Raw genomic sequence first — 23,555 nt, 5'->3', positions numbered from 1 at the left:
AAAGTTGCACAGAGAAGGTTGAGTGCAGGCAAGAAGGCAGGCCGGATACACACTGGATCTGCCAGTTCCTTAATCTTGAACTTTAGAACCTCCAGACTGTGAAAGACGTGTTTATTGTTTCAGTGACCCAGTCTATAGTGTTTTTATTATAGCAGCTCAAACTTGAAATGAGTTTTCCCTACACTGTGTAAGAGCACGAAATGAAACACCTGTAGCCTTTCCACACTACAAGTGATGGTTCTATACTTTAAATTGAGCAGCTGAGTCTTCAGATCTATATTGTTTGGACTCTTTCCAATTTAAATCAAAATTTAGAAACCAGGAAAAATTTCATAGAAACAATATCCAGCTAATTCTATCTTTATTTTAACATAAATGGAATAACAACTTTAAAATATAAAATCTATTAAATGTATATATATATATATATATATATTATGAATATATTAAAACTCCTTTATGAAGTGAATATATTTTTGCTACTGTTTTTGAAATGGTGACAATATTAAAAACTAAGATCATGCCTACTACTTTCCACAGCCTGATGCAAGATTATAAATCAGGCTGGGCATTTGTGGCACATGCCACTAGTTCCAGCACACAGGAGGCAGAGGCAGGTGAATCTCTGTGAGTTTGAGGCCAACCTGGTCTACAGGGAAACTTCCAGGACAGGCTTCAAAGCAATACAGAGAAACCCTGTCTCGAAAAAAACAAAACAAAAAAATATTTATAAATCAAGTCTGATAAAATTTCCTCATTCCTTTGATTAGTGTGTGATAATAACATTTTTGAAATATGTAATAATACTTCAGTTGATAAGCTGCTTGAGTATAAATATTTAGGCAATTATATTTTTTAAACATACTTTTAAACATGTTTTAAATTTTGTTTAAGTTAGTGAAGGGCTTGTTTTTGTTTTATCTTACTTCATTTTTAACACAGTATCGTTTTTGACATATATTTCAGGCTGAGCTTAGACCTGTTATATAGCCAAGTATATGTGTAAACATGTTTAAAATTTGATTACATATTAGTTTATTTATTTATTTATTTAGTGTTTTTATGTGTGTGTATGTATGTATGCCATGACACACACACTCAGCAGTTACAAAGAAACTTTCTGGAGTTGATTCTTTCCTGTCACCATGTAAGCCCTAGGGATTTCATATGCCTAGTCTACTTTTGAATATCTGATTCAACTGATACCATAGACATTGAACACACATCTCTGTTCATACTAAGCAAACACTTTAAGAATCAGGCTACATATCTAGCTGCAGACTAGTAATGTGTGTGTGTGTGTGTGTGTGTGTGTGTGTGTGTGTGTGTGTGTGTATGTGTGTGTGTGTGTGTGTTTCGAGACAGGGTTTCTCTGTATTGCTTTGGAGCATATCCTGGTACTAGCTCTGTAGACCAGGCTGGCATTGAAATCAAAGAGATCTGCCTGCCTCTGCCTCTTGAGTGCTGGGATTAAAGGCATGCACCACCAACAACTGGCTCAGATTAGTAAATTTCTGAGAAAAGTTACATATTTCATCAAAATTAGGTAAATGATAATTGTTTTATTAGTGTATAATTACTTTCTTATATTAAATTATGTTCTTATATTAAAATAGCATAACATATTTATGTGAAAACTTTGTTTCATGTCTTAGCTCATTTGAAATGAGTGATGCTTTATGTGTATGTTTGTGCATATATTTGTTCATAATGTGTGTGTATTTCTGTTGGAGGTCATAGGGCAAGTATTGTTTTTTGTTGTTGTTAGTATTTTTCTTTTTTCATTTAAATTTTATTTACATAACAATTTCAGTTCCCTTTCTCTCCTGTCCTTCCATTCCCTGCACCAACCTCTTATCCCATTCACCATCCACTCCCCAGGGCAGACCTTGGTATTGTTTTTAAGGTCACTTTCTATTTTCATTCAATACAGGGTCTAACTTTGAACTACTCTAATTAGGCCTCCTACTATGGATATCAACCAAACATGGCATATCAAGTTGCAGAAAGACTCTGGAGTTAAGAGCACCTATTGTTACTAAGACATAGATACTTTTATAAGTTAACATAAATGTGTCACCAATCTGCTAAACTGGATGTAATAGAAAAGCATAGCATTAATGTAAGTGGAGGCAGATGCCTTAGTGAAAGCCATGAAAGAACAGCACTAATATATTCTATAAGGAAATTGTCTTGGAGAATGTTATATAGGCATGTGAGAAGTAACTGTTGATCTCTAAGATGTTGGAACAGGCAGTGTTCAGCACATGGGCAAAAGATAGTCAGGAATGATATGGACGATACTACCTTCATTACCATCTTGGTTCTTCAATAGTGAGAGACAAGGACAGAATAATTCTCCCTACTCTAGTACAGAAGAAATTAAATATAATGAAGATTAAACAATTTTAGAATGATAACATGTATAATGAAAACACAAATATACTAGAACTAAGAATATTTGCTATTTTCTCTGCTTATTATATTCTTGCTCTAATGTTAAGTGTGCTGATAGGGATTAATTTACTTTTATTTTTCTTCCAAAGGATATAAAAAAAAAGGTGTTTCATTTGGATGCTTGTTCTCTCATTATTGTTGGAAATTAGCTCATAAGAGGTTTTGTGAACTCAAGTTTAAATTTCAATCCAACACTCCTATTTTAATGAAAAAATTCTCAGTTTTACATTGTATATTTTCATTATGATTTTATGCTTTTTAATGAAAGTCATTCTAATTTCCATTCTGTTTTGTATTTTCTTCTCTGTCTGTGAACTAAAAAATGTACACTTAATAGTGTGTAATAGTTTAAAAGGAGCTAATAATATTTTTATAAAAATATTAAAGTCTGTCATGCTAATGCTTTTACTTTTACCAAATGATAATAAACTCTATCATTTGTATTAATGCCAATTAATCGCAAAGCAGTTGTTTCTCCCCAATGTGTATTCACTCTAATCAGTAACCAGTCACAGCTTTATGATACAAATAAAAGTGTACATTTATTTTCCATTCACAACTACTCACATGATTTTCCTAATGTTGGCAAGCCTCAATTTCCTATCCTTTCATTATTAAGGAATTATTATTATTATTATTTATGAATTTAGGAAGAGAACTTTAAAAATATTCTTCAAGTTTTAGAATGTATAGTTGTGTAAACAAGGCTATTTAAGAAGAGGCTCCAGTGGATTGGCATGCAGTACAATTGGAAACAAAAAAACAAAGTATATATATGATATATAACATGATAGAGATCCTGCAGACTTTAACCTTGAACTATGAAGAGGATGAATTTACAGGGACAACAGTTAACTGCAGTGCAGGTAAAAGAATGAATCAGAGTGGCAAAGGACAAAATGACACAACTATTGGCTTCTGATTCAGCACCTGACATAAATTAATGTAAGAGTCATAGGTATATTCAAAGGTTGGTTAATTTGTGGGTCTAGGCTGAAATGAAGAGGCTAACAACATACAAGGCCAGCATAAAGCAAATGTGGTCAACTTGTTTAAGTTTGTACAAAGCTTAATGTAGTGATATGTTATTTATGATTTATTAAAGCTTAACTGAGGATTCAGAAAAGCAAAGTCAACTTCATGTTATAGCTATCCGGCAGTGGTGATATACACTTTTAACCCCAGGACTTGTGAGAAAGTGAGAAAGGGAGATGGATCTTTGAGTCCAAGACCACCCTGGGATAATGGAGAGTGGATCAGAGTTTATGCCTTTAATCCTAGCACTAGAAGGGTATAAAAGATAGAACAAGGGTCTTCAGTATTCTGTATGTGGCATTTGTTCTCCAGCCTTACTGAGGGGAGGCAGCAGTTTGAGACTTTGTGAAGAGCTCCTGCAAAGATCAGCCCTTTCAGCCTGAGCTAGAGATGAGAGCCTTGCTTCCCTGATCTTCAATTTGAGCCCCAATATCTGTCTCTTGTTCTTTTATTATCTCATGTTACAGCTTTAAGTGAAAATGATGATATGAATTTGAGATCAAATAACTGGATTTATTTGTGAAGAAAGATATCTGAAAAATCATCAGAATAGAAGTTAATGATAAAGTCTTAAGAGTAAAGAACCCCTGTCTTAGTAAAATGGTAAATGAGAGGAGAACCAAATTAGAAATTGAGCTTCCACAAATTCTGGTATGTGCTATTGCAAACAAAAGTCACTATATAAGTATTAGTGTACTTCTGAGGAATGGCCTGGTCTTGACACAATACAAAGAAGGATAGAAATTCCTCCAGTGACTTAATGATATATGATCCATTATTTTTCTTCCCCAATGTGCAGGGCTTCACACATGTCTAAGCTAGTTTTGACCTCTGAACTTCAAGAACTCCAAGATTAAGAGAATTGGTGGAGCTGGGTCCAACATTGAATGCTTAATACTTTTTGCTAAATATTTTTTAAAAATATTTTGTACTGTCAGATTTTTTTATTAATTAATTTTTTACATTTCAATCCCAGTTCCCCCTCCCTCCTCTCCTGCTTTCTCCATTTTCCCTCACCTCTCATTTTTCCTCAAAGAGGGTAAGGTCTCCCTTATGAAGTCTACTAAGTGTGTCCCATCATCTTGTTGAGGCAGAACAAAGGCACCTCTCCACCCCCCCACACCCCTGTGTCTAAGCTGAGCAAGGCGTCTCTTCATTTATAATATGCTCCATTAAGTCAGTCTGTGCCTAAGTGTTAGATCATAGACCTACTGCCAGTGGCATCATACATTGTCCCAATTGCACCATTGTCATTGTCACCTGTATTAAGGAAGTCTAGTTCAGTCTTATGATTTTTATTTCAACAATATTGCAATTGAAAACAATTTCAACATCTAATACTTTCTTCTTCAGTCTTAGAGAGCATAATCAATCCAATTTACTTCATCTTAACTCACTTCATATTTGTCTTCTCATATCTTCAGTAGTTGGTGTCTTAAAAGATTTAATGAGTGTTTAATGACAGAAAAACTGACAAGTATTAGATGACCAAGAATTTGGGAAAGAGAATTAAGGAGGAGAAAACAGAACAAATCAAGAAAACAGAGGGGGAAAAAGCCATTTTCACTGGCAATGATATATCTTGCAAATTTTCTTTACTTCTTTTCAGTGTGTATACATATGGATTGTGTGTGTGTGTGTGTGTGTGTGTGTGTGTGTGTGTGTGTGTTTGTGTCTATTTATGTACATACTTGTGTGTTCTGGTGTGTTCCTCCAGGCATGTACATATGGATGCAAAACCTTAGTACCACAATGTCTTCTTCACTTGTTTCTCCACCTTAATTTTGGAGACAGAAACTCTCAAGGAACCTGGGGATAATCCTTCCATCTCTATTGTTTGGCTAGTGAGCCTCACAGATCCACTGCTCTCTACTTCCCTGTGCTGGGGTTATCAACTTTGTCTGGCATTTATTTGGGAAATGGTCTCCTAATATCAAGTCTTCTTGTTTGAACAGTAAACATTGTGTCCCCTGAAATTCTTTCCCCAATTTAATTATTATGTAAGAAGGCATTTTTGCTAAGATGTGTTTTCAAGTAATACCATTCTACCCAAAGTAACAGGTCATGTGTAAACAGTTTCAGCTCATGTGATTATTTTTCTGAGGAAATGAGTATCATTTCAGTACCAAAATGTTACCATGGTTGGTATCAAACAGCAACCTTACTCAAATATGATGTTACTAAGTTTCAGTGGTGGATTCAGTGCAAGCAACTCTACTGTGTGCAAACTCTAGAACAGGGCATCTCAGTTTTCTCATGATTGAGAGTCACCAGGGGAGCTGGTACAATCTGTAAGTATTCATTTCTGACAAACTCCCAAGTATTAGAGTTCTATCCAGACAGAAAATTTACATAACAAGGTCCGGTTTACATATGCATGCACCCTGTGGTGATGGTATGCCAGTAGTTTGACACTAATTTGGTATGCATTGGATTTTTTAAAAAAATATTTTAACCCTACATCTGACAGAGGGCTGATCTCCAAAATATACAAAGAACTCAAGAAGATAGTCACCAAAGCGTCAAATAATCCTATTAAAAAGTGGGGTACAGAACTGAAGAGAGAATTCTCAATAGAGGAACTTAAAATGGCTGAAAGACACTTAAGAAAGTGCTCAACATACTTAGCCATCAGGAAAATGCAAATCAAAACAACTCTGAGATACCATCTTAGGCCTGTCAGAATGGCTAAAATCAAAAACATCAATGACAGTTGGAGCTGGAGAAGATGTGGAGGAAGGGGCACACTCCTCCATTGGTGAGAGTACAAGCATGTACAGTAACTTTGGAAATAAGTATGGCAATTCCTCAGGAAAATGGGAATCAGTCTACCACAAGCTCCAGTAATTCCACTCTTATGCATATATCCAAAAGATTCACATTCATGTAACAAAGACATATATAGGTTCAACTATGTTTATAGCAGCATTATTTGTAATAACAGGAAACTGGAAGCAACCTAGATGCCCCTCAACTGAAGAATGGATAAAGAAAATGTGGTACATTTACACAATGGAATACTATTCTGCAGAAAAAAAAAAACAACAGTGAGGGAGTTAGGAGAAAGAAAAAAAGCAGAAGAGGAGGGGAGAGGAAGACATGAGGGAGCAGGAAGATTGAGTCAGGGAAAGAAAAGAGATACCATAATAGAGGGAGCCATTATAGATTTAAAAAGAAATCTGGCACCAGGGAAATGCCCAGAGATCTACAAGGATGACCCCAACTAATAATCTAAGCAATACTGGAGAGGCTACCTTAAATGCCCTTCCCTGATAATGACATTGCTCAGTACATTGTATGTCATCCTAGAGCCTTCATCCAGTAGCTAATATAAGCAGGGGCAGGCATTGTTGGCTTCACCCTCCCTGGGGGGGTGGATGAGAGATGAGATTGGAGGGGTCTCTGGGAAGACATGGGAGGGAGAGGGAACTGGGATCTATATGTAAAATAAGAAAAATATTAAATAATATAAATAAAAGTATTTATTCAAAAGCTATATGTTAAACTGATGCAAGTAAGGAATGGAGTACATAAACTGGTTGCTATAACAGTTGATGTTACTTCCCACAATATAAAAACAATTTTTAAGACTATAGTTTAGGGCAGAGCAGTAGTGGCACTCGGGAGGCAAAGGCAGGCAGATCTTTATGAGATTGAGGCCAGCTTGGTCTACAAGAGCTAGTTCCAGGATACCCCTCAAAACCACAGAGAGAGAGAGAGAGAGAGAGAGAGAGAGAGAGAGAGAGAGAGAGAGAGCAAGAAAGAGAAAGAGAGAGAGAGAGACTATAGTCTAAGAAATCTGGTTCAGTGATATTTATAGACTATATTTCACTTCTATTGTTTTGTAAGCAGTTATAATCACCCTCACACACCACCATGTTAGTGAATTGTTCACTTTTACCTAGCTGCCATTGTTCTCTGGAAGCATATAGATATTATTTACTGTTTCACTCTCCGTGTCTCCCACATGGCACTTTATTGAATTGCTATTGGCCTTTGCCAAGGGCAATTATACTTTCTCCTTGGTTTTCATATTTGGTTTCTCTTTTCTGTTTTTTTAGTCACAGGTAATTATGAGATTATTAGTTTTATGAACATACTATATGCACACATGGCTAGAGACAGGAATTGTGAGGAGATATTTCATTAGCATCCTAAGGAGAAAGATGGTACTAGGTATTTTAATTTTACTTTAGATAGGCTATCATCCTATTGTCTGTGAAGACCACTAACTAAGGAGTTTACATATTAGTTGATTATTGCTGTTAAATAAGGATCAGGATAAACAAATAGGCTGACTAGATGTTTATTCATGGAGAAATAACTTACAACCTAGACAGACAAACACCAGCAAGTTCCACCGGATGCTCTACTGTCCGAGTCCTGCCAGCAAGAGAGCGGCAAGCAGATCTCTGTGATTTCCAAGTAAACCTGGTATGCAATGTGAGTTCCAGGACAGATAAGAGTTACACAGAGAAACCCTGTCTCAAAAAATAAAAAAGAAACATAATAATAAAAAAAGACATAGATGGAGAGAATCTGGATACTGTATGACATTATATTGTCTTTATATCTTTTGACTGCTGAGGAAACAACTGTTAAAGGAAATACTGCTGGATTAATTCAACTTATATATTTTAAAAATGCTTTGATTCAAAAATTTAAGTCTAAGAACAAGTTACTGGGGAAAAAGATTTCTATTTTTGTTTCCACAGAAAATAAAAAGTTGTGGATTCCTTCCAGACTAATGTGGTTTGAGCAAGCCAGACCCCCTGAAACAGCGTTCCTAGTGATCCAACATTCAAAACAACTTGAACAAGGCAGCCTTGCAGACTACAGCCAGAATTTCTGCATCTTCTTAGAATCCCCCATGACAGCGCCCTTTACCAGCAGGAAGTAGTTTGGAAAGAACAATACACAAATTCCCAAATATTGTTTATAAATGTTTGTTTTCATTTAAATGGGATTGGTTATAAATGGTTAATGATCACAACTAATATTTTTAAAGGTAAAAAGGGGATTATGGTATAGCTATGAATACTTTGTTTTGGAATGGATTTTCATTTATTGATACAATTTAAGGTCAATATTATGATGTGGATATTTCTTCTTTTGTTTAGGTATTGTGTTTATGTAGCTCATTTAGAAATGTAAGTATAATTCAATACAGATTATAGATAGTACCTATGATAGTCAGATATTAGAGTTAAGTTAGTTAAGATTTCTAGATATACAGATATTCTTCAAACCTTTCAAAGACCTACAGAATATAGCATTTAAAATGGTTTAGGGTTTTTCTTGACAGCGAGACACAAATGCTCCTGGCAACACCACCTGCAACAGAAAGGAAGATGGAAGATGGACATTGAAGAAACTCGTTATGGAGTTTGCCTCCAATATGGCAAGACTAGCCTTTTAGACAAGATACTGTTCTTGTCTGGACTGTTTGACTTTATGCTGTGTAAATTGGACATGCAGGACCCACAGAAAAGTGACTGCTGATTCAAGATGGACATTGCTACGGAGATCCTGCTTCATGGAAGAATGTGTCATACAGTCTGCAGGACACAGAGAAAAGTGACTGACAAACTGCCAATACAAGAAGACAGTTTAAAGTTTCCTGCTTTGCTGAAGAATCTGCCAGACACACTATGGCCTATGGGCTGAAGATGGAAGATTACAGAAGAACTTCAGGTGACTGACAAGGCAAGATGTCTCTGTCATTTCTAGAGTTTATATACTATCCTTCTGTGGTCTTTGAAGGAGTTGAAGACAAATAGTTATGGTTATAGTTTTCCTTAGTTAGGATTAAAGATAAGTTACATATAGGACTTTAGACTCACAAAGATAGAATAGATGATGGAATATTTTCTTAAATCTTACTAAATTTTAATGGACTAAATATTGTTAACTGTGATTCTTATTGGATAACTGTTGTGTTATATATTTTGCTATGATAAGGTTAAAACCCTTCTTTTTATTTAGACAGAGAAGAGGAGATGATGGGAGATACCAATATGTAAATATGTTTCTCACACTGGTTAATGAATAAAGCACTGTTGGCCAATAGGAAAGGAAGCTAGGAGGGACTAGGAGACAAGGAGGAAAGGAAGTAGTAAGGAGGAGTCAGAATGGAGAGACTGGAGAGACCAGATGCCTGCCCTACTCTCCGGTAGGTGAAACCATGTGGAAATACATAGAAATGGGTTAATTATTAAGACAGAGCTAGCCGATAAGAAACGAGCACCTGGCCAACAGCATAATATCAAATACAGAGTCTCAGTGTGTTAATTGGGGCAGGCGCGGTGGTGGGACAAGATTAGTGGTGGGCGGAAAAACCCTACTCCTTACAATAGATCTAAGAACATGGCGTTTCCTATATATCTGGGCCTTAAAAGGAAGCATAGCCAATGGGTTAGAAATGGAATGTAAACCTCTGATAATGAAATAGAGTCCCTTTCTGTAGGTTTTCAGCCGAGTCCGTAGAGCCATTATTACACCAGACTTATTAGTGAAGCATGCTAGAATGTTTACAAAGATATTTTTGGAGACACAAGATAGAAAAACTTTGAAAAAGTGAATTTCTATAGTTCACCAACCACACAAAGGCAGAACAAAGTCAGTGACTTCTTTCTAAGAATTTCTTCAGGGAAAAGCATAAAGCTGAGTTTGGCATGCATTGTTCTTTCTTGTCCCTCATCCCAGTGACCTCTAAACTTGACTGTTTAAACACGACCTAGCATTTGCCCTTTACACATTATCTGTACTTCTACAAATGCCTTTTTGCATATTCATTGTTTCAGTGCAAAACAGGTCAGAAATATCTTTCTGTTTCTTATTTTCCTAAATAAATTCTATACATTCTCCAAGATTCTGTGAGAATCACTTATTTTGTGATGCTTTCTACAAAGTCCTTGGGGGAATATCAGTTGCTTATTCCAGTCTTTTTATAAGGTATTGGTCTTATATAATTACCCAAATTAGCACAGTGATGTGATGATTAATATCTTTCCCAATGAACTATGCATCCTGAATTCCATTATTGAAATGAGATGGTATTTTATTTGTTAGTTGTTTCTGGAACATTTTTTCATTGTTCACTGGTTAATGTACATAATTCAGATTAATAAATATACATGCATAATTTTACTTTTTATTATTTTTGCTGTTCCTAAATTTAATATTTTCTTTCTTTGTTACCTTAGGATTGTTATTTGAAAGCATAGATTTCTGAGCTCTTCCCATTTTTCCATTTATTTTTTTTTTGAAATTTTTTATTACTATGACTCTATATTCAATTTGACACATGGCCAATCTCATGTATAATTTTAAAGATACCACTCTAAGCCAGGTGGTGGTGGCACTTGCCTTTAATCCCAGCACTCAGGAAGCCAGCCTGGTCTACAAAGTTAGTCACAGGATAGCCAAAGCTACATAAAGAAATACGGTCTTGAAAAACCATATATATATGTGTGTGTGTGTGTGTGTGTGTGTGTGTGTGTACACCCCTCTGCAGATATGTATTTATATTTATTTTTTTTGTTTATTTGATTGATTTCTGACCTTAATGCATTATTGTAAGCCCACCTTCACATATTTCTGCACATAACCACCCATCTCTTTTTTCCTTTCCAAGCTTTATTAGTGAAATGCCTCCTTGCTTACCACCCAGTGGGCCCCACCTTCTCTTCCACTGTCTTGATAAAAAGCCCTCTAATATTCTGGCTCACTTAGTAAGGCTTTCACAATTTAGAGCTCTTTCTTCATGTAGTTCTTTGTAAATATGTTTCTGTTTGTCTACAGAACCTAGATGACAGGAAACACTTTAAAACTTTTATTGTCTTTGGTCTCCAATTTTACATCTTATTGCATATAATGGGCATTTGTATTTGCATTTGTGTGTGTGTGTGTGTGTGTGTGTGTGTGTGTGTGTGTGCGCGCGCGCGTGTGCGTGTACACGATGTCATGGGCATGGGCAAGAAGAAACCAGCTGTTTTCATGTACTGCTCACCACTTTAATTCCTTGAGAAGATCTCTCAGGAATTTGGAGTTCTGGGATTTTCTTTTTCAGCTGGCCTGGAGACCTGAAAACCCCAGCAATTCACCCAAGTTCAAGGTTGTTGTGAAAATTAAATGAAATACTATGACAGGAACTATTGTAATGTGTGACCTAGCTTTTTTTTTATTTTATATAACCATGTCCATTTAAATGAAAACAAACATTTGTAGACAATATTTGGGAATTTGGGCATCGTTTTTTCCAAACTACTTTCTGCTGGTAAGGGGTGCTGTCATGGGGGATTCTAAGAAGATGCAGAGATCCTGGCTGTAGTCTGTAAGGCTGCTTTGTCCAGCTGTTTTGAATGTAGGATCACCTGGTACTCTGTTCAGAGGGTCTGGTTTGATCAAACCACATTAGTGACCTAGCTTTTTAATACGTGTTCATCACACACACACACACACACACACACACACACACACACACGACATATTGTCTGAAAGGAGTCCCTGAGCCTCAACTCAAGTATTTAAATATGTCCCACAGGTTCTAATAAAGCAATAGCAGGAGTCTTCTAGTCTTAAGCCCATCCTCTACCTGAAATTTCAAAAACAAATTATCACTGTCTGATACAGTGCTTGACAACTATTGTTTTTAAAACATTTTCCATCTGTTTACTAAATGTGACCTCTTATGTTCTGGTCCCTGCTTTGCTGACTGACCATGGAATATATCTTGTTAGTTCTCTCTTCCATTTTGCTTAGGTAGCTGTCATGTACCTGGAACACTGCTGCTCCTCACTGCTCTGGCTGTGTTTCTCTCCTGTGGGTTCCTCTTTCCCTCTACTGGCTGCCAAGGAGAAGCACATTTATTGGCCTTGCCCCCAGAAAGATGCCTGCCTTGTTCCCTCCCTGCTTTCTCTTTAGCCAAAGTCACCTGCCAAGTGCTGGTAGTTGCTGCCTCCCCTGTCCACTACCTCACATTGCTTCTGTTAATGTCCCTTTTTGCAGCCTCTGCTTAAGACCACTGGCCCTGGTGCCCAGCCTGGCATGCCAGTAGCCTTCCTCCTGATCCTGCAGTTCCCTGGGCTCCTTCCAGACACCCCCTCTGCTCTGTTCCCAGCATCTTCCCCCAGCACTACTCAGCTGTTCAACCCCCCCCCCCCAAAGGAGGCCTGCTCCTTCTCTTCTTATCTCTCACCCTTGCTAAGCAACTGGCTACTCCCCAATGCCCCCACCTCTTTCCCCAGATGTGTTAAGAATCCTGTCTTTGGAGTACCAGCATTTACATGTGTGCTCACCACTCATTTCAACAGGGCAGTTTAATGCCAATTCTGAATTTGACTTGTCTCTTACCCAAAACATGTGCTGATTTCCTGAGCCTGTTAGGCCGTGTACAATGATCCTGGGAGATACCAGGCCACAGGATTAGGGGACTTTAACAAAGTTTCTGATGGCAGGTTTGCCATCTCCATTTTAGGAACTTGGTCAGAGCTGGTTACTGATCCACCTTCAAGGAACTCACAGGAACCTGGGTGCTGTTCTGACTTCCAGTGCTCTTTAACCTCTCTAATAAGATGCCTGAGGAGCAGGACCAGACCTGGGCTGCTCCTCAGCTTCCTACAGGGTCCACAGCCCAAGCCCCACCCAAAGCACTGGTTGGGGAGGGGAGCACTTGCTTTTTTAGAGGTGAAGCCAGTGTGTGGGCTGGGGCGGGGGCGGGGGCGGGGAGATGTAGAAATGGATTCTCCTGGGATCCCAGATATCTTGTCTGAGGGCAAGTATTAAGGAAAAAAAGAGTTCATCATCAACTAGGGCCTTGTCCAAAGGACAGGTTCCTAATCCAGTGTCCCCTAAGGAAGCCAAGAGGCAGTCTTTACTACAAGCCTTCTCCTTTAAGAAGCGCGCCTGCGTGTGCTTCTTTAGGCCTTGTGTACCCGTGTGTGTGTGTGTGTGTGTGTGTGTGTGTGTGTGTGTGTGTGTGTGTGTGTGTGTGTACGCGCGCGCGCGCGTCTGCGTGTCTGTGTGTCTGTTATTATTTGTGTATCTGTGCGTGTGTCGGTGTGTCTGTCTCTAGAACAGAGCGCGAGCGCAGTGTGTGGTTAGTGTGTGTGCACGCGCGGGCCCGGGAGATCACCACAGACCCCCGAGAAGGAGGAGTTATGTAGATTACGGGTGAACATACTGGAGGGGAGCGGAGAGGAGGGAAGGAGCAGCAGAGGCAGTGAGCTGGGAGCGGTGGAGGCCCTTCCCGCAGAAACTGGGGGCACCGGCGTAGGAGGCGGAGGACGTACGGGCTGGAGGCGGCGGCTGCGACTCGGCGGCGCTGGGAGTCGGAACCGCGGGTGAACTTGGGCGCCACGTTCCGGGCGACAACAGGGTGAAAGGATGGTGAACACTAACCGCCTCTGACCCTGCCTTTCCTCCGTTCCTCCCCGGCTGCGCAGCCCAGGGCTGATTTCCTCCACCGGAGGGGTGGGTGAACCTGCGAGCTGACTAACCATCCGAGGACTTTTTTCTTTTTTCTTTCCTTCTTTTTATTTTTTATTTTTTGAAGGAAACGAGGGAGTGGGCATTGGAAAAGAGGGAGAAAACTCAGGGGAGCTCGTTCATCCGTAGAGGCACAGTTCACTATGATCTTACTCGCATTCAGCACTGGAAGAAGGTTGGATTTTGTGCATCGTTCGGGGGTGTTTTTTTTGCAAACCTTGCTTTGGATTTTATGTGCTACGGTCTGCGGAACGGAGCAGTATTTCAATGTGGAGGTAAGAGTACAGTGCTTTCTTCCTCTCCCCTCGCCTGGCTGCTCCCTGGAACCTTTCCTTCACTGGTCAGATCCTTGTAGCTAGAAGCACATTGTTTCCCTTGCAGCCAGCCACTGAGTTTGCCAGTGTTGTAGGTGATGGATGCCTGGAGACCGACAATCCGTTATCCCCAGCTGCACAAAGCACGATGCTGCACGCTGCTCAGAGTCATTGTAGCATGCTGGTGCTGCTTAGCCAGGGAAGAGGCAAAGCTCTACTGCCAGCAGACTGTAGCTTTATAAGAAAGCTTGAGTTAATGATGGATACACAGCTAGGGAAACAGCCTTGATGGCTGGCATGATGTGCCGCCTGGGTGTTGTTCCTGCAATATTTCTCCTTCTGGTCTGTGTCTAACAAAGGGAGGATAAAAATCAAGGAATCCAAGGAGAGCGTGGGAATACTTGATAGGCTTAATAACATCACGTTGCGATAAAACACCCCAGCAGACAGTGTCATTCTATTAGACATAACTTAATACACTTGTAACTAGACCTAACTGTACAGAGCACATGAAATCCATCGTCTTTAAGTGCCTACTCTCTCCCTTCCCAGGGGACTGGAAATAAACGTGGCCCGTCTAATAGTTCAGAGGCGTGTTTTTAATTTGATTTCACACTGGCATGACAAAGGCTAGATGTTTTAGATTGCCATTTCGTTTACTGTGACAGTTTTGGGAACAACCAGAAGAAGCAGTAGGGAACTTAAGGATAAGGACTTGTCAGACCTTTGGCAAAGTGCTCTTCCTGTCATCAATGGAGAACTAAAGCCAGGTATATGCAGTAAATCAATGAAAGGCATGCACACCTGGGCTGTGACACAGTTCCTTACATTAACATTACACTTAAGGTTGAGACTGTGGGAGAATATGGGTAAAACAAACTTGTCTCGATTTAGCTACTATGGCTTCGTACGTCTCAACAGAATTATGATCAAAACTACATGGATTGGTTTGATAGTTGTGTTGTTTTCTTAGAGCTTCCTGTTGTGGTGTTAGGAGCTGTGTTACACAATAGCAGGACCTGTTGCACATGGTTTGAGCATGTTTCATGCAACTAATTTATAAGCAACATGTCCATAATAAGTGGCATGTGTGCGGGCAGAGTCATCTATGGACTGTCTTTGGACTCCAAATAACCAGGCTAAGCAATGTATTTGAAAAGGTGAAAGCCATCATCACAGGAATTAAGGAAGTTTGCAGATGTTAAGTAGGGATATGTTTCAAAGAAACAACGATTTGAAAGCCAAACTAGTTTAACCCATTGAAGCACACAGCTTGATTATTTTCTACATAAAAACAGCAATGGAAAGAAAGTCCAGACTTTTCTTGATGACAAATTTAAACTTTTGGAATTACATGCCAATATGAGTTTTGTGCTAACATTTAAATCAAGAGATAACTTAGTTGAAATAAAGGTTTTTGATTCATAGGATGAAGGAATGAAAATGGCAAGTTGTTGTTTATAATGTTGTATACAGAAGGCGTTGTTGCTTGGTGGTAAAGGAGTCTGTGGTGGTAGGGTGAGGAGGAGTAAGTGCTGTTAGAGTGCAGTTAGAGTAAGTGCTGGCTAGCATCTAGCTTCCAATGGGAGTCTGAGCCTGGGTGAATATCTACCTGCTTTGGAAAACTCTTACATTTACTTACATTTACAAGATTGAATGACATCAGTGTTTCAATGATTATTAGGTTTGTTTTCATGCAGCTAAATGTAAATGAGATTGTATTTCTTTATATGGGAATATCTCAGTTCAAACAGATATTGTTACCTGAAAGAGGTTGAGATACTTTTATAAAAATAATTTCGTATTTAATTTCAAATATCTCTTGTGTCTCTCAGGATTTATGTGAGCTACTTTGCCATTTGGTGGGGGGGGTAATTAAATATTTCTAGCAATGTTTATTGCCCAATGCAAAGATTTAGCTGGCAGATGAAAGAATCATGTGCCCTCATAGACCTTAGTAAACTTAACACAAAGGGAATTTTATAATGATTTATAGGAGATTGTGTTTCACAGTTTGTATTATACAAATAGCTTTGTAAGCTCTTTAGTACTTGTTTGGTTGGATAGATTTCTAAGCATATATGTATATTATATATGTGTGTATGTATACATGTATATTTTACAAAAGCTGATAGTAAAATATATTATACAATGCTGTTAAGAAAATCAAAATATTATAGATAACATAAGATAATAGGACATTTCTGACTTGTGTCTATGACTAATGAAAGTTTACTGGATATTTTTTTTTTCTAATAGAAAATGCTAAAGGGATGAACATTCAATTATTTATTTTCCAGGAGAAAAGAAATTGTGCTCTATAGTCTTGGTTGCAAAATGTACACACTGAGATTGTTTTATTCCATTGATTCTCAAAGACAATATTAAAAAAATTCAGTAATAGCATCAGTCATGCTTGAGGCTCATAGGATCTTGACATTTTTATCTAGTAAACACACTTAGTTGTTAAGTTGGACCAGAACTTTGGAGAGATGCCTTTTATGCTGACAATTAAGATTACAATTTATTAATTGTAGAACTTAATTTCTGATTCTGCCATAGTTTTTGTCCCTATGATTTAAGGTTGAAATCCTGTATTTTCTTTTTTCCTGTAGGAGGTGTTGGGTATCTCCTACCCAGGTATTCATGTTAACTCTTTTCTGTTTGATGGTTTTAAAGAAAATAAACATTTAGAGTATTCCACTTTTAAAATGGATGCTAGAAAATTTTTGATATTCTTATGAAAGCCAATGATAAAGGAATATTTTTGAGATTTTGAAAAAGAAAATAAAGTATCCATTAAATCAAGAAAGAGATAGTATCAAAGGTAGTACTATGGATAGATTCCCCTGCATTTCTCTACCATTCCTTATGTAGTAAGTGAATATTCACTCACTGAGATCTCTATGTATTCATGAAGTGATAATAGTGTAAGTCACCACGTTACAAAGAAGTAGCATGAGTAATATTAATTGAAAGTAAAAAACTGCTGTCATTCGATAACAGTCTAAAAGTAAGGCAAATTTTTAACAAGAAATTGTGATTTGATTTAATTTCTACACTCTTAAAATCATTTTATTCTTAATGTCATTACTGGCAATTGTATATTTTCATGTTCTGAGGCATTCTTTGGGGTACACACATTTTTGTTATGACATTTGAAATAAATTATAGTTCATGATGGCAATAACATCAACTTTTATAGCAGGTCATATGTACAAACATTCTTAGATTGAGATTGTTTTTTAAACAATAATGTATGTTTGTTAAGAGTGAAAACATTTAAAGGCAGCTTTATGGTAAATGTAAACCATGTAAAACTGAATGGTGCATAGAGCAAAGTGAAAGCATATGGTTTTGGGGAAAGATAATATTAATGAGGAAAATTTTATTTCCTTAAATCAAAACATAATATTCTATATGCCGTACAGAACATTTATTGAAAACATTATGCATTGTGAGTGTAGCCATTTCTTAAATTTTCATGTATTTAGTTTATGTAACTGGTTGTTATCTGATCAGTATTTTCGGTTTGTCTGATGTATCTAAAATGTCAACGTTTGATTTGGATAGCTGTGTAATACATTTACAATTGCCAATAATTGATTATGAGATGTTTTAAGAGATAAAAGTACTTCTATTTAATAGATGTAAAAGTTCTGTATGTTGAGATGTTTTATTGCTTATTTCTTGATTCCTATTGCTTAAATGTTCAAGACTCATTATTTGATTTGTTCATGAAAATATGTTCACATTTAACCTCTACCTACAGCATTTCATTAAGTCTGGGTCAGAGCAGCTGATAGCTTATCTGCAACAAGGTCCCTTTGACTAATTCATAAATGTGTGTGTCTGCTGTGGGATTATAGCCTGAATGAAATACTCCACATGTGCTATCCATTTTAAATGTTTCAGAGGGCCAAAATCTGTAATCAGGAGGTCAATAGTTAATGGCACAAGGCTCTTGCAGCTTCCTACTCTATCTCACCTTGGCTCTGTCTTTCCCTTTGGAAGTTGCCTAGACAGGTTTTGCCCAAATCTAGAATTCTTTATCAAGACTTTCTGAAGGCATATAGAGACTACTTTTGTTCTGGGAATGTGTCTAGGAAAGTTCCTTGAGACCTGCAGGTCCATCTTTGTTTGCTTGCTCAGCTGGATTTTCTTTTTCTTCCCCTTTTAGAAAATAAAGGTTTAGTTAGATTCAGTAATCACTTTGCTACCATTAAAATCAAGTTATTAATGATGTATTGAAGTTTCTACTTTTTCTCATTTAGGATATGTACTTACTAAGTATGAAATATATATATATATATATATAATTTTTCTTATTTTATACATCAATCCTAGTTCCCTCTCCCATCCCTCCCTCCCTCCCATGTCACCCAGAACCCCCTCCATCCCATTCCCCCCACTCCACAGGGAGAGTGATGTCTTCCAGGAGGGAACTTTAAAATCTGTCAAGTCAAATCTTAATGAGCTTCTTCAGATTAATATTTTTTTTCTGATGTTGGATTGATGGTATTACATGTGAATTTATTTCATTTTGAGACTCTCTGAAGCTACTCACAAAATACATGGTCTGAAGATTTGCAAATGACTAATTAGAAGTATTTCAAGCCAAAAATGAATATTCACAAAATATGTGACTCCATGTGTTGGATTTATTCAATGTTGGAAGAGAAAGGTTTATTTCCTCATGCTCCTTTGGGAATTTTCTGGCCCCTTTTTCTGAGATCTTAAATTGTAAAAGTTTCTTTTCTTGTTACTTTCTGCTGCAGTTTATTTCAGTATCTGTGGATGTAATTATGTCACATTGCCTTTTGTGGAGAAATGTACTTATGAAAAACGTGTAGCTGACACTAGATTTCCTGGCTTCTATCTAATCCCATTGCTTCTTCTGGAGCAATTATCAGTATCTAGAAGTTAAAGTTCATATAGTTGAGAGAGGTAGATATTATTTGCTTTATAGCTTGTTTTGATGATTGCATTAATACAGTATGTCATATGCATATATGTATGTGCATTGTTGGAATCATTCCTTGAATGATTAAGCATAACACTGTTTAGATATCACTATTACTAGTTGTAAATAAGTATTGATACAGGACATTGACATGATGGCAATGAATTACATAATAGTCTGTCAGTTTAGAACATGTCAACTAGTTGGAAAATTCATTTCAATATCTTTTCTGTTTTAATATTGTAATGTACTAAAAAATCAATCATACTAACACTAGTGCACTTTATTCCTGTATTTTTTTCTTAGACAGTGTAGCTCAAAAATTTGATTTTTCACATTTTGTCATGTCATCTGTTACTATCATAGAATGTCAAGTTCAGCTTGCACCTTCTATTAAAAGGCAGAGTTTGCTGAAATCTGTTTCTAGTTTAAATAACACTATGAAGAAAAATAGTACTTTATAATTCAAAGGGCCTGTGCTTTTTTAGTCAACCAAGGACCAAGTGCATCCTCTCTAAGCATAGAACTAAAATTCAGTATATAGACCAGTTGTATGAAAGCTTTGAACATTAAATTCAAAGAGGTATTTTTCTACAAAAACAGAGAGAGCTAACAAAATCATTTTCATGTAGCCTGGGGAATGGCAAAGTGATTCCGATGGAGTGTAGTGGAGCATGGAGTAGGTGTCACAGTATGATGGCTTTAGCTCTGGTGTTGTCATTGACTGCTTTCAGCATGGGCAAGTAATTTCTTCACTGCCATTTTCTAAGGAGTGAGTATTAAAGTAAACTGTCAATAATGATGTGGTGATTTGCATTGATCTTGGGCTTGACAAGCTCTAGAATCAGCTCGAGACAGACCTCTGGATATTTCTGTGAGGTACCTTGTAGATTATCATAATCATTAACTATGGACTAATTTGGAAATGCCATAAAAGCTGAGCTCCAGTCATCACAATCTCCTGCCAGCATGAGTTTTCTTCCACAGGGAACTGTACTCCCTATCTTTGAACCCAAATAAATCCTTCCTTTGAGTTGCTTAATGTAGGGATTTTCACATAGCAATGAGAGAAGACAAAAACAAACAAACAAAAAACAAAACAAGCCAAACTAGCAGAAAGGCCATTTACAGTAGTTAGTCTGTGCTTCAGAACTTGGGAGTTTATTGAAATATCACGGGTGGGATATACCTACTTATCACTAAATTTGGGAACAAATTAGATTAAAAAGGTAGATACTTCACATGTTCTCTAAAATTAAATATTGGGGTATGCATCTAACCACAGTACCGACTCTTCATACTCAAAATTATCTTAGTCTCCCTAGTTGTACAAATCCTGGCGTCAGATATTATATAAGTGTAAAATCAAAAATTTACCAAGGTAACACATTTTAAAAATTAAATATTAGAAACATGTAGATGTTATTTTACAAAAATATATCCAATACTCAGAAGTGGTAGTTTATAAAAGAAAGAAAATGAGATTCAATTTTATTGTTTATATATTTTAAGTTTGGCATCTATCATCTCTCTCTGTATGTCTTTTTATCTATCTGTCATCTATTATGTATCATCTGCTCTGTGTATCATCCATCTATCTGTTTGTGTTATTATCACCTATGTATCTGTCTATGCATTATGTGTCTTCATTTTGCCTTTTGTGGAAGATCATTTTGACACTTATCTGAGTGCAAGTTTACCTTTCTTGCCAAATTTTTATATTTGACTGTGAGAAACTAGGTTGTAGTTGCTCCATAAAATATTAAGCTAAAATAATATAATGAAATTCCAGGCAAAATCAAAATGCTGAGTAGTTATGTAAGTAAGGCCCAAGAAACAAAATGTCTCATCTTGGTTTTTTTTTTCCTTAGGAAAGTTATTTGTAGATTTTTGAAGTCATTGATGAAAACATCTTTGATTGATTCTTCTTGTCATTTAGCACTCTTAGGGGATGTTCTGTCCTGGTGTTGCACCACCAACATCACTGGCACACTGTTTGTGTTTTAAGTTTTGACCAGCTTGGTGAGCCACATAGTAAGTTTGATTAAATGTGACCTCTGGGTGCAGTATATTGAAAGAGGCTAGAGGGCACAGTTGAGCTGTCTATTAAGTACTATCATGGTTTAGAAGGACATGTTTTAAAAAAGAAACTAGGTGGAATCAGATGTCACAGAATGACTCATAATCAGATTTTTGAAGAAGCCAGTGAGCACATAGCTTATGGTTTAAGATTTCACTTGGCTTAGATGGCAGTCATTTGGAACTAATATTTACATATATCCTGAATAAAGAAGGACATTAGCATTTCTTTGGGTTGGGGGAGTGTTCTGAACCTAAAAGTATGATATAGCACTGCTTTATATATGGTTCTTTTTAGTTGTGGAAAAGTTCAAAGCCTATACATCTTCAGTTATTGCACTTGCCTTAAGACCAAAATGACTCATGGTTGTAGAGTAGAGGTATGAGATGAATTTAATTTGATACTGCCTGTTATACATACCAAAAATCTAATTTTTAAAAGTAAAGAAAGGTTATTTATTCCTTTAATATCTACTTGTATCATTATCTTAATATTTGTTAGGATCATATTAAATGGCTGTTTTCCAAGGAAGACAGGTATGCCTGTTCTTATTAAGATGTGTTAGTCACCAAATCATGAAACTTATTTATTTAAATAGGAACTTCAGAAGTCTTTTAATTCAAAAAATATTAGACACCTTATATGAATGATTATTATAGGTGAGAAGGATATGAATAAAAATATATTCACTAATACATTAGAGAGTACCAACATTTAATTGAGATATGACCTACTCAAAAAATGTCATTCATGTTTTAGAAAATGTGTTTTAGTTGACTAAGTTTAATGACATATAGATAAATAAAATAAGCTATGTTCTTAGGAAACATAGTTATTTCAAGGATATAAATTATTTAATGGGATGCTTTTTTTTTGTATTTGTTTTAGCTACACTCAATAGAAGGCAGAATAAATCTTTCTCTTTTAGGGGATGCTGGATAATTTCATGAATGGCATTTTATATTTCCAAATTGTGTACATTTAATGTGACAGTAGGAAAATACAGGCACAATCCTCAGCACATGGCTGACATAATCAAACTCAGTGGATATCACTGGAAGAATTTTCCTATGGGAATTTGTCATAGTTAAACCACTATTATGTGTTAATGATTTATAATGATTGATGTTTGTCTTTGTTTAGGAATCTACCTTTTGAACATCCATTCCTTCTTTAAACATTTGCTTGCCTGTTTCTTCTTACAGGCTATTTGTTTCTTCTACTATGTGTCTTAAGGTATCTAATGTTTTCAGAAAATTTCAGAATCTGTTGTGTAAGTTGAGAAATCAAATGTCTACCCCTTCCTTTGTCATCATGAGTTAAATGAAAGAGCTACATACAAGTAGGTTGTAGAAAATGGGTGCCCAGATGATTGTATAACACTAAGAACAAACTTAGAAAGTCCAGACCATTGATGGTTGCAGGTAAAACCATTTTGTAGTATTCTTACTATTACAGCAACTTTCTCATGTCAAAGACTGCTTTGACCCTTTATGGGTAATTTAGGATTACTAAAGTAGAATTTGCTTGCAACATGTTTGTGATCTTCATTGTTTGTAGATAGCAAAAGTCTTTTCTTTAGTTAAAAAACATAATGTATTTGACATCCAACCACAGTTTTTCCCATCCTCTCCTCCCATTCTGTCCTTCCCACAGTCCACTCCTCAGAAAGGGCAAGTCCTCCCATGGGAAGTCAACAAAGCGTGGCATGTTTAGTTGACCCAGGACCAAGCTCCTCCCTTCTGTAATTCATGTCTTTAATGACAGCACAGAAACAAGTTCAGCAGTTGGTCACGCTTGAAAGTGAGAGTTGGAGGAGTTTTCAGTTTTACTTCCTGTAGTCATTCTCAGGACTAGAAGTATAGAAACAGACATCTTTTGCTATTTTATTTTAATTAGAAAGACATCTAGATAATTAGCAAAATGGAAAGACTTCAGATTTCTTCAGATGTTTTATGTTAACCATAAAAACAATATTAAATAAAGATTGAATGCTGAAACCCAAGAAGTGCTTACATCTCCTGCATTAGCATAACTCTTCATCACTGTAGTCTTGTGAGTAAGGGTAACTTCTTCCCCTATGCAGTGAGGAGTTAGTCCCAGACAGAGAGAGGGTAAAGATCTTGACAGAAACACATTGAAATGGAGTGCTTGGGTGCTAAGCCTAGAATCAAATCAGGAAGGCTGTGTCTCGAACCAAGTTTCCTAAGTCAGTTCA

At 36.9% G+C, this 23,555-nt stretch overlaps 1 protein-coding gene across 1 annotated transcript in view; it reads left to right on the top strand.

Annotated features, from left to right (window-relative positions):
- Positions 1–14,036: 14,036 nt before the first annotated feature.
- The window catches only part of Mmp16 (matrix metallopeptidase 16), a 236,945-nt gene continuing 227,426 nt past the window's right edge, over positions 14,037–23,555 (top strand). Inside the window, exon 1 of the mRNA XM_051198439.1 lies at positions 14,037–14,255. Coding sequence (XP_051054396.1) covers positions 14,124–14,255 — 132 coding nt within the window. The 5' untranslated portion in view covers positions 14,037–14,123. The remainder of the gene's footprint in view (positions 14,256–23,555) is intronic.

The sequence above is a fragment of the Phodopus roborovskii genome, unplaced genomic scaffold (genome assembly GCF_943737965.1).
Source record: "Phodopus roborovskii unplaced genomic scaffold, PHOROB, whole genome shotgun sequence".
Classification (NCBI taxonomy): Eukaryota; Metazoa; Chordata; class Mammalia; order Rodentia; family Cricetidae; genus Phodopus; species Phodopus roborovskii.
Note: the sequence above shows the minus strand (reverse complement) of the source record. Positions and strands in the feature narration are given on the sequence as shown.